Source organism: Oncorhynchus mykiss, chromosome 13, assembly GCF_013265735.2.
Source record: "Oncorhynchus mykiss isolate Arlee chromosome 13, USDA_OmykA_1.1, whole genome shotgun sequence".
Lineage (NCBI taxonomy): Eukaryota > Metazoa > Chordata > Actinopteri > Salmoniformes > Salmonidae > Oncorhynchus > Oncorhynchus mykiss.
In genome coordinates, this window is record NC_048577.1 from 70,118,580 (window position 1) to 70,131,246 (window position 12,667).

Here is a 12,667-nt window from a genome sequence, read left to right on the forward strand (position 1 = left end):
GTTGGGGGATACTGGAGGACCAGGGTTGGGGGGGGGTACTGGAGGACCAGGGTTGGGGGTGGTACTGGAGGACCAGGGTTGGGGGGGGTACTGGAGGACCAGGGTTGGGGGGTACTGGAGGACCAGGGTTGGGGGATACTGCAGGACCAGGGCGTGTTCTTTCAGTCCTTCAACCACACAGTTCAAGTCACCTGAGCTGTCGTTGGGCTCAGATTCATGACAGCTCTGTAGAGCTGGATGTTTGATACCTCAGCTGGTGTAGCTGCTGGGTTGTCAACTCCATGGTGAGCTGGTGGATATGTTGTGTGTGTGGCTGGGTGATTTATACCCATTTTGTTCTACTTTCTCCCATGAAGTGCAGTCTGTATTACAGTTGACTTCATTATCTTCTGGTTTGATCTGAGACAGAAGCTCCACAGTCTGTGGCAGGTCAAGGTGTACCGGGCTGAGGTTGGTCCTGATCACAGTAATTTTCCACACGATAGACAGGAGTCGATTTGATAGCAAACTCCAGTTGTTGAAGCTGTGCTGGTCATGCAATCCTGTTCCTCCTCTGTCTGACTCTGTGTGGGTTCTGGGCCCTCGTTCCCCAGAATGGCGCTCCACCTCTGGCTCTGCTCACCGTGCTGCTCCTCCCAAGTCCAGGAGAACCTCTTCAGAGACGGAGAACGTGAGCTGCTGCTGGGGGTCTGGTAACTTCTCTGGTTGGATCAATGCGTTATTAGGCCGTAGGCGACTGTTCTCCTGTCTCAAACGGACGATCTCTTCCTGATACTCGAGTATCGTTTTTTCCGCGGCGCCAAAAATCCCTATAGCAGCTGCGGTTAGCCGCTCCGTGAGGAACACGTTTAACCACTGTAGTTTGGACATTTCGGGGGCAATAAACGTTGGACCGTTCGTTTTATCCATTTGGATACGTTTTACTTTCTTTGCTAGAATGTTTAACCAAAACGTTCTGCTCTAATCTGCCTGAATTTACGTTGATAAAAACGCTACGAGCGTGGGATTTCTGGACTGACGTCTCGTCTGATACTCACGACTTTCAAAATAAAAGTCCTCTTATTTTACATTGATTTAACAAGGTAAGCCAGTTGAGAACGAGTTGCGACCTGGCCAAGAAAAAGCAAAGCAGTGTGACAAAAACAACAACACAGCGTTACATATAAACAAACGTAGAGTCAATAACACAAAGGAAAAGAGAAATAGAAAGGTAAGCTGTTCTGACAGCTGATGCTTAAAGTTAGAGAGGGAGATAAAAGACTCCAGCTTCAAAGATTTTTGCAATTCGTTCCAGTCATTGGCAGCAGAGAACTGGAAGGAAAGGCGGCCAAAAGGAAGTGTTAGCTTTGGGGATGACCGGTGAGATATACCTGCTGGGGCGGGGCGTGTACCTAGCAAATATTTATATGAAAGAATGCAAGGTGGTAAATTAATCTACTACTACTTGCGATACAGATGGGGATTATTTTTCCATAGATTTCTTTAATTTCAAAATAAATCCACAAACCACAATAAAAAATACAAGATGACGTGTCAGTTTGATATTCAGCAGAAAGGTACAAAGGGGCTCATTTTGGCACCAAAAAATGTAAGAACGGAGAAATCATAGTTAAGAGAGAAATATCAAATGCACCATTTCTCACTTCCATTTATTTAACCTCAAGTTCATATATGACTGGATAGGCCAAGTGTTATGTCTACCAGAAGGCACTGAACTCAACGCAAGCAACCCCCCCCCCCCCCAACCCCCATAAAATAAATGAAACCACCACAAAGAGAAATCAAATATGACTCTGTAAATCATTTATATATTATTTGAAGTGAAATAGTTTCCACGTGTGATTTAGCATGGAGTGTTCTCACCTGGGGTGTATTCATTTGTGCAAACCGTAGCAAAACGATTTCACAATGGAAAACGTTTTGTTACGTTTGGTTCCTAGTACTGCTGTGTTCATAGACGACTTGGAAACTTGAAGAAAGATGAGGTCCCAGGGTTCCCCACTTGGAAAGTATCAGAATTAACCAATAGGAAGCTCTATGCAAATAACTCGAAGTTTAACGTTTCCGACTTGTCATGAATGCACCATCAGAATGACCAGGAGTTTTACCTCATGGCCAGACCAGGGCCCGTATCCACCAAGCGTCTCAGAGTAGGAGTGCTGATCTAGGATCAGTTTAGCCTTTCAGATCATAATGATTAAGACCTATATGGACAGATCTCAGATCATTTTCTTATAGGTCAGACACTTCAGAACAAACTGTCTTTTGGTTGTTTGTTGGGGGACTATCCATTGTTCCATGTAGTGAATGATATTCTGTGTTTGTATGGGTCAAATTTATTTATTTAACCTTTATTTTACTATGCAAGTCAGTTAAGAACAAATTCTTATTTACAATGACGGCCTAGGAACAGTGGCTTAACTGCCTTGTCAAGGGGCAGAACGACAGATTTTTACCTTGTCAGCTCAGGGATTCGATCTAGCAACCTTTCGGTTACTGGCCCAACGCTCTAACCACTAGGCTACCTGCCGCCCCAACAATGATGAATAATGAATATGATTGTATTGAACAGATCTCAGATCAGCATCCCTACCCTAAAATACTTTCTGGAGAAAGGCCTAGAAAAAAAACAAACTCCAAGCCCTACACATCATCACACAGGCACACATTAAGACGAGGAGCTTGATGAAAAATGATATAAAAACAGACTGACTCCTGTTGGACAGACAGTCACCATTCTAACAGTCAGGTGATAAAATATCCTTCTAGTTCAGAGGGGGAGAAAAAACATGACAAAGATCACCAGGAAATAGTCCCATTATTGACCACAACCAAAAGGACAAATACATGTAGAGATTGAGCAGTACTGGGATAGTACTGTTACGACTCCATGAGCTCTTCCTCCTTCCTGTACTGTTACGACTCCATGAGCTCTTCCTCCTTCCTGTACTGTTACGACTCCATGAGCTCTTCCTCCTTCCTGTACTGTTACGACTCCATGAGCTCTTCCTCCTTCCTGTACTGTTACGACTCCATGAGCTCTTCCTCCTTCCTGTACTGTTACGACTCCATGAGCTCTTCCTCCTTCCTGTACTGTTACGACTCCATGAGCTCTTCCTCCTTCCAGAAACGGCTACAGACCAACGAGGAAGACCCACTTGGAACTGGACTTTTTGGGGTGAATCTCCCGTTGACTTCAAAGCTTGACTTGTTATGCTAAAGTCCAAGAGAGAAATTAGTCCAGGAAGACTCCCCCCCAGTCAGGTAGGAGGAGTCTATCCATTACATCAGTCCAGGAAGACTCCCCCCCAGTCAGGTAGGAGGAGTCTATCCATTACATCAGTCCAGGAAGACTCCCCCCAGTCAGTCAGGTAGGAGGAGTCTATCCATTACATCAGTCAGGTAGGAGGAGTCTATCCATTACATCAGTCCAGGAAGACTCCCCCCAGTCAGTCAGGTAGGAGGAGTCTATCCATTACATCAGTCCAGGAAGACTCCCCCAGTCAGTCAGGTAGGAGGAGTCTATCCATTACATCAGTCAGGTAGGAGGAGTCTATCCATTACATCAGTCAGGTAGGAGGAGTCTATCCATTACATCAGTCAGGTAGGAGGAGTCTATCCATTACATCAGTCAGGTAGGAGGAGTCTATCCATTACATCAGTCAGGTAGGAGGAGTCTATCCATCACATCAGTCAGGTAGGAGGAGTCTATCCATTACATCAGTCCAGGAAGACTCCCCCCAGTCAGTCAGGTAGGAGGAGGGTGTAGTGGTGAAACCCCATCAAAGCCAGTTCAGCACAGCAGCAATGGAGGACAGTGGTGAGTATGTATGAGACAGTATGGATGCACATGTGTGTTCCTTACAATACGTTCTTGTGTCTCTGTATACTGTTGATGGATAAAGTTTCTCACATCCTGGTGTGTGTGTGTGTGTCTGTGTGTGTGTGTGTGTGTGTGTGTGTGTACTGCTCTACTTATGAATGGATGTCTATGTCCCTGTTAGTCCATGTCTCAGGCCACAGTCTGTCCTCTGTGGGGGGTCTGTTGGGGGGCTGGGGGTCCCGTTCAACAATCCTTCATCCTCTTCCTCCTGTAATCCTCTGCTCTTTCCCTCCTCCTCCTCCTCTTGCCGCTCTGACTTCTGTTTCTCTGCCTTGGTCTTGAACCTCAGCCCGTGACCTTTAAACCAGACGAGAGGAAATAAATGATATATCTGAGAAAGACAGCTGTGTGTGTGTGTGTGGCGTGGGGGGGAGGGACTCACTTGGGCAGTCTGCCACCTCCTTGTGGGCCTTCTTTTTACAGCAGCCTCGACACAGGTTGAATACACAATGATTACCCTACAGAGAGAGAGACAGGTTGAATACACACTGATTACCCTACAGAGAGAGAGACAGGTTGAATACACACTGATTACCCTACAGAGAGAGACAGGTTGAATACACAATGATTACCCTACAGAGAGAGAGACAGGTTGAATACACACTGATTACCCTACAGAGAGACAGGTTGAATACACACTGATTACCCTACAGAGTGAGAGAGAGGTTGAATACACACTGATTACCCTACAGAGAGAGAGACAGGTTGAATACACAATGATTACCCTACAGAGTGAGAGAGAGGTTGAATACACACTGATTACCCTACAGAGAGAGACAGGTTGAATACACACTGATTACCCTACAGAGAGAGAGACAGGTTGAATACACACTGATTACCCTACAGAGAGAGACAGGTTGAATACACACTGATTACCCTACAGAGAGAGAGAGGTTGAATACACACTGATTACCCTACAGAGAGACAGGTTGAATACACAATGATTACCCTACAGAGTGAGAGAGAGGTTGAATACACACTGATTACCCTACAGAGAGACAGGTTGAATACACACTGATTACCCTACAGAGAGAGAGACAGGTTGAATACACACTGATTACCCTACAGAGAGAGAGACAGGTTGAATACACACTGATTACCCTACAGAGAGAGAGAGAGGTTGAATACACACTGATTACCCTACAGAGAGAGAGAGGTAGAATACACAATGATTACCCTACAGAGAGAGACAGGTTGAATACACAATGATTACCCTACAGAGAGAGAGACAGGTTGAATACACACTGATTACCCTACAGAGAGAGAGGTTGAATACACACTGATTACCCTACAGAGAGACAGGTTGAATACACACTGATTACCCTACAGAGAGACAGGTTGAATACACACTGATTACCCTACAGAGAGAGAGACAGGTTGAATACACACTGATTACCCTACAGAGAGAGAGACAGGTTGAATACACACTGATTACCCTACAGAGAGAGAGGTTGAATACACAATGATTACCCTACAGAGAGAGAGAGAGGTTGAATACACACTGATTACCCTACAGAGAGAGACAGGTTGAATACACACTGATTACCCTACAGAGAGAGAGAGAGGTTGAATACACACTGATTACCCTACAGAGAGAGACAGGTTGAATACACACTGATTACCCTACAGAGAGAGAGAGGTTGAATACACACTGATTACCCTACAGAGAGACAGGTTGAATACACACTGATTACCCTACAGAGAGAGAGACAGGTTGAATACACACTGATTACCCTACAGAGAGAGAGACAGGTTGAATACACACTGATTACCCTACAGAGAGAGACAGGTTGAATACACACTGATTACCCTACAGAGAGAGAGGTTGAATACACACTGATTACCCTACAGAGAGAGAGACAGGTTGAATACACACTGATTACCCTACAGAGAGAGACAGGTTGAATACACACTGATTACCCTACAGAGAGAGAGAGGTTGAATACACACTGATCACCCTACAGAGAGAGACAGGTTGAATACACACTGATTACCCTACAGAGAGAGACAGGTTGAATACACACTGATTACCCTACAGAGTGAGAGAGAGGTTGAATACACACTGATTACCCTACAGAGAGACAGGTTGAATACACACTGATTACCCTACAGAGAGAGAGACAGGTTGAATACACACTGATTACCCTACAGAGTGAGAGACAGGTTGAATACACACTGATTACCCTACAGTGAGAGACAGGTTGAATACACACTGATTACCCTACAGAGAGAGACAGGTTGAATACACACTGATTACCCTACAGAGAGAGACAGGTTGAATACACACTGATTACCCTACAGAGAGAGAGGTTGAATACACACTGATTACCCTACAGAGAGAGACAGGTTGAATACACACTGATTACCCTACAGAGAGAGAGACAGGTTGAATACACACTGATTACCCTACAGAGAGAGAGACAGGTTGAATACACAATGATTACCCTACAGAGAGACAGGTTGAATACACACTGATTACCCTACAGAGAGAGAGAGAGATTGAATACACACTGATTACCCTACAGAGAGAGAGAGACAGGTTGAATACACAATGATTACCCTACAGAGAGACAGGTTGAATACACACTGATTACCCTACAGAGAGAGAGAGAGGTTGAATACACACTGATTACCCTACAGAGAGAGACAGGTTGAATACACACTGATTACCCTACAGAGAGAGACAGGTTGAATACACACTGATTACCCTACAGAGAGAGAGGTTGAATACACACTGATTACCCTACAGAGAGAGACAGGTTGAATACACACTGATTACCCTACAGAGAGAGAGACAGGTTGAATACACACTGATTACCCTACAGAGAGAGAGACAGGTTGAATACACAATGATTACCCTACAGAGAGACAGGTTGAATACACACTGATTACCCTACAGAGAGAGAGAGAGAGATTGAATACACACTGATTACCCTACAGAGAGAGAGAGACAGGTTGAATACACAATGATTACCCTACAGAGAGACAGGTTGAATACACACTGATTACCCTACAGAGAGAGAGAGAGGTTGAATACACACTGATTACCCTACAGAGAGAGACAGGTTGAATACACACTGATTACCCTACAGAGAGAGAGAGGTTGAATACACACTGATTACCCTACAGAGAGACAGGTTGAATACACACTGATTACCCTACAGAGAGAGAGACAGGTTGAATACACACTGATTACCCTACAGAGAGAGAGACAGGTTGAATACACACTGATTACCCTACAGAGAGAGACAGGTTGAATACACACTGATTACCCTACAGAGAGAGAGGTTGAATACACACTGATTACCCTACAGAGAGAGAGGTTGAATACACAATGATTACCCTACAGAGAGAGACAGGTTGAATACACACTGATTACCCTACAGAGAGAGAGAGAGAGGTTGAATACACACTGATTACCCTACAGAGAGAGAGAGAGAGGGGTTTAGGGACCTGGTGAGAAGGGGGGCGGTTAGGGCCCAGAAGAGGAGGTTAGGGCCCAGGAGAGAGCGGGAGGGAGACAGGTTAGGGACTTGGAGAGAGGGAGAGGGGGTAGACGGGTTAGGGACCCGGAGAGGGGGAGAGACGGGTTAGGGACCTGGAAGTACAAAATTGCGCCAACAGACATGGCAGCTCTGCTTCTAGCTCCTAAGAATCTGACCTGCATACGTAACACCACTATACACAGTCAGGACAGGTTCTCCATTGAACGTTTCTTAGTCCAGGGCTAAACTTCATCTGTAATGAGGAACAGGGTGGAGAGGTTGCTCCACATGGTAATGAGGAACAGGGTGAAGAGGTTGCTCCACATGGTAATGAGGAACAGGGCAAAGAGGTTGCTCCACATGGTAATGAGGAACAGGGTGAAGAGGTTGCTCCACATGGTAATGAGGAACAGGGTGAAGAGGAGGAACAGGGTGGAGAGGTTGCTCCACATGGTAATGAGGAACAGGGTGAAGAGGTTGCTCCACATGGTAATGAGGAACAGGGCAAAGAGGTTGCTCCACATGGTAATGAGGAACAGGGTGAAGAGGTTGCTCCACATGGTAATGAGGAACAGGGTGAAGAGGAGGAACAGGGTGGAGAGGTTGCTCCACATGGTAATGAGGAACAGGGTGAAGAGGTTGCTCCACATGGTAATGAGGAACAGGGTGAAGAGGTTGCTCCACATGGTAATGAGGAACAGGGTGAAGAGGTTGCTCCACATGGTAATGAGGAACAGGGTGAAGAGGTTGCTCCACATGGTAATGAGGAACAGGGTGGAGAGGTTGCTCCACATGGTAATGAGGAACAGGGTGAAGAGGTGTTTACACATGGTAATGAGGAACAGGGTGAAGAGGAGGAACAGGGTGAAGAGGTTGCTCCACATGGTAATGAGGAACAGGGTGAAGAGGTTGCTCCACATGGTAATGAGGAACAGGGTGAAGAGGTTGCTCCACATGGTAATGAGGAACAGGGTGGAGAGGTTGCTCCACATGGTAATGAGGAACAGGGTGAAGAGGTTGCTCCACATGGTAATGAGGAACAGGGTGAAGAGGTTGCTCCACATGGTAATGAGGAACAGGGTGAAGAGGTTGCTCCACATGGTAATGAGGAACAGGGTGAAGAGGTTGCTCCACATGGTAATGAGGAACAGGGTGAAGAGGTTGCTCCACATGGTAATGAGGAACAGGGTGAAGAGGTTGCTCCACATGGTAATGAGGAACAGGGTGAAGAGGTTGCTCCACATGGTAATGAGGAACAGGGTGAAGAGGTTGCTCCACATGGTAATGAGGAACAGGGTGGAGAGGTTGCTCCACATGGTAATGAGGAACAGGGTGAAGAGGTTGCTCCACATGGTAATGAGGAACAGGGTGAAGGGGTGTTTACACATGGTAATGAGGAACAGGGTGAAGAGGTGTTTACACATGGTAATGAGGAACAGGGTGAAGAGGTTGCTCCACGTGGTAATGAGGAACAGGGTGAAGAGGTTGCTCCACATGGTAATGAGGAACAGGGTGAAGATGTGTTTACACATGGTAATGAGGAACAGGGTGAAGAGGTGTTTACACATGGTAATGAGGAACAGGGTGAAGAGATTGCTCCACGTGGTAATGAGGAACAGGGTGAAGAGGTTGCTCCACATGGTAATGAGGAACAGGGTGAAGAGGTTGCTCCACATGGTAATGAGGAACAGGGTGAAGAGGTGTTTACACATGGTAATGAGGAACAGGGTGAAGAGGTTGCTCCACGTGGTAATGAGGAACAGGGTGAAGAGGTGTTTACACATGGTAATGAGGAACAGGGTGAAGAGGTGTTTACACATGGTAATGAGGAACAGGGTGAAGAGGTTGCTCCACATGGTAATGAGGAACAGGGTGAAGAGGTGTTTACACATGGTAATGAGGAACAGGGTGAAGAGGTTGCTCCACATGGTAATGAGGAACAGGGTGAAGAGGTGTTTACACATGGTAATGAGGAACAGGGTGAAGAGGTTGCTCCACATGGTAATGAGGAACAGGGTGAAGAGGTGTTTACACATGGTAATGAGGAACAGGGTGAAGAGGTTGCTCCACATGGTAATGAGGAACAGGGTAAAGAGGTTGCTCCACATGGTAATGAGGAACAGGGTGAAGAGGAGGAACAGGGTGAAGAGGTTGCTCCACATGGTAATGAGGAACAGGGTGAAGAGGTTGCTCCACATGGTAATGAGGAACAGGGTGAAGAGGTTGTTCCACATGGTAATGAGGAACAGGGTGAAGAGGAGGAACAGGGTGAAGAGGTTGCTCCACATGGTAATGAGGAACAGGGTGAAGAGGTTGCTCCACATGGTAATGAGGAACAGAGTGAAGAGGTGTTTACACATGGTAATGAGGAACAGGGTGAAGAGGTTGCTCCACATGGTAATGAGGAACAGGGTGAAGAGGTTGCTCCACATGGTAATGAGGAACAGGGTGAAGAGGAGGAACAGGGTGAAGAGGTTGCTCCACAAAGTAATGAGGAAGAGGGTGAAGAGGTTGCTCCACATGGTAATTAGGAACAGAGTGAAGAAGTTGCTACACATGGTAATGAGGAACAGAGTGAAGAGGTTGCTACACATGGTAATGAGGAACAGAGTGAAGAAGTTGCTACACATGGTAATGAGGAACAGGGTGAAGAGGAGGAACAGGGTGAAGAGGTGTTTCCACATGGTAGTGAGGAACAGGGTGAAGAGGTGTTTACACATGGTAATGAGGAACATGGTAATGAGGAACAGGGTGAAGAGGAGGAACAGGGTGAAGAGGAGGAACAGGGTGAAGAGGTTGCTCCACATGGTAATGAGGAACAGGCTTAAGAGGTCGTCCCTCCACTCACCTTTGGATTTCCACACTGCTCACACTTGATGTACTTTGCTGCAGAGAAAACAGGGGTAAAACAGAGGTTATCTACTGTACTGTTTGTGTCGGCTGAGGCTCTGTACATTCTGTAGCATTATAAACTGGGTGGTTCCAGCCCTGAATGCTGATTGGCTGACAGCCGTGGTATATCAGACCGCATACCACGGGTATGACAAAACATATACCAATATACCACGGCTAAGGGCTGTTCTTACGCACAACGCAACGCTGAGTGCCTGGACACAGGCCTTAGCCGTGGTATATTGGCCGTATACCACGATCCCCCGAGGCGTCTTATTGTCGTTATAAACTGGTTACCAACGTAATTAGAGCAGTTAAAACAAATGTTTTGTCATACCCTGGGTGGTTCGAGCCCTGAATGCTGATTGGCTGACAGCTGGTGTATATCAGACCGTACACCACGGGTATGACAAAACATTTCGTTTCACTGCCCTACTTATGTTGATAACCAGTTTATAACAGCAATAAGGCACCTTGGGGGTGTGGGGTATATGGCCAATATCCCACGGCTAAAAGCCTCATTGCTTAATTAGACTGGGTAGACAGTCTAGGTAACTGCAGTACTACGAGGAAAAATAACTCACGTTTCTGCTCGGGACAGAAGTTCTTGTGGGGGTTTCTGGCTTTCTTCTTCTGTTTGTTTTTGGAGAGGGCATCGCTCGCCCCGTCCGAGTCCTCCTGTGACAACGCCCTCTTGTGACACACTGCCTTCACCTCCGTACCGTTGCTGTTAGCAACCGGAGCCTTCGGCCTGGCAGGAACAATGTTCATCGTCACGGCAACGCGTTACGGTTTCTATGTGTGTGTGGACTTGACGACTTTGATCTTCTAATTGTTATTGGTCACATACACACGGTCAGCAGATGTTATTGGTCACATACACACGGTCAGCAGATGTTATTGGTCACATACACACGGTCAGCAGATGTTATTGGTCACATACACACGGTCAGCAGATGTTATTGGTCACATACACACGGTCAGCAGATGTTATTGATCACATACACACGGTCAGCAGATGTTATTGGTCACACACATGGTTAGCAGGTGTTATTGATCACATACACACGGTCAGCAGATGTTATTGGTCACATACACATGGTCAGCAGGTGTTATTGATCACATACACACGGTCAGCAGATGTTATTGGTCACACACATGGTCAGCAGATGTTATTGATCACATACACATGGTTAGCAGATGTTATTGGTCACATACACACGGTCAGCAGATGTTATTGGTCACGTACACACGGTCAGCAGATGTTATTGGTCACATACACACGGTCAGCAGATGTTAATGCGAGTGTAGTGAAATGCTTGTAGTTCTAGTTCCGACTGCAGTGCAGTAGTATCTATTAATTTCACAACAACTACCTGATACACACACATCTCAGTGAAGGAATGTACACAGATCTCAAGTTAGGATTCTCAACAGGAAATTGTCACTCACACTGGTCTGACGTACGGCTGGCAGATCCAATGAGGGAATGGCAGCCCAACCACCTGCCCCGCCTCCTCTCCTCCATTGGTTATCTCCTCCTGCAGAGGTTAAAGAAATGAGAAAAGAACCAGTGTCATCATCTAGCTGTGTTGGGAGGAGACAGAAGAGGGGGAGGGGGGAGAAGAGGGAGAGGGGGAAGAAGGGTGAAGAAGGGGAGGAGGGAGAAGAGGGGAGAAGGGTGAAGAAGGGGAGGAGGGAGAAGAGGGGAGAAGGGTGAAGAAGGGGAGGAGGGAGAAGAGGGGAGAAGGATGAAGAAGGGGAGGAGGGAGAAGAGGGGAGAAGGGTGAAGAAGGGGAAGAGGGAGAAGAAGGGGGAAGAGGGGGAGGGGGGAGAAGAGGGAGAAGGGGAAGAAGAGTGAAGAAGGGGAGGGGGGAGAAGAGGGAGAGGGGGGTGAAGAAGGGGAGGAGGGAGAAGAGGGAGAGGGGGGAGAAGGGTGAAGAAGGGGAGGAGGGAGAAGAGGGAGAGGGGGGAGAAGGGTGAAGAAGGGGAGGAGGGAGAAGAGGGAGAGGAGGGAGAAGAGGGAGAGGGGGAAGAGGGGGAGGGGGGAGAAGAGGGGGAGAAGAGGGGGAGAAGAGGGGGAGGAGGGAGAAGATGGGATAAAGAGGAGGAGCAATTGGTGAGGAAGAGAAACTAAAAAGGAGTAAAACATTTTGGGGAGGAGGGAAGGAAAGGTGAAAAACAGAATGATCCCTAGGTACCTGACAGCGTAGCTAACCCTAACCCTAGGTACCTGACAGCGTAGCTAACCCTAGGTACCTGACAGCGTAGCTAACCCTAGGTACCTGACAGCGTAGCTAACCCTAGGTACCTGACAGCGTAGCTAACCCTAGGTACCTGACAGCGTAGCTAACCCTAGGTACCTGACAGCGTAGCTAACCCTAGGTACCTGACAGCGTAGCTAACC

At 46.9% G+C, this 12,667-nt stretch overlaps 1 protein-coding gene across 4 annotated transcripts in view; it reads right to left on the minus strand.

Moving 5' to 3' along the window:
• Positions 1-1,603: 1,603 nt before the first annotated feature.
• The window catches only part of LOC110487094 (tRNA-dihydrouridine(16/17) synthase [NAD(P)(+)]-like), a 22,931-nt gene continuing 11,867 nt past the window's right edge, over positions 1,604-12,667 (minus strand). For 3 of the 4 annotated variants that reach the window (XM_036942046.1, XM_036942047.1, XM_036942045.1), the window contains exons 10-14: positions 11,713-11,801; positions 10,845-11,011; positions 10,217-10,254; positions 4,266-4,341; positions 1,604-4,180 (exon numbers count right to left, since the gene is read on the minus strand). In XM_036942046.1, the coding sequence (XP_036797941.1) occupies positions 3,990-4,180; positions 4,266-4,341; positions 10,217-10,254; positions 10,845-11,011; positions 11,713-11,801 (561 nt within the window). In that variant the 3' untranslated portion in view covers positions 1,604-3,989. Of the gene's footprint in view, positions 4,181-4,265; positions 4,342-4,746; positions 4,833-10,216; positions 10,255-10,844; positions 11,012-11,712; positions 11,802-12,667 lie in introns of those variants that run through there. The other variant, XM_036942048.1, reaches the window with a different exon arrangement.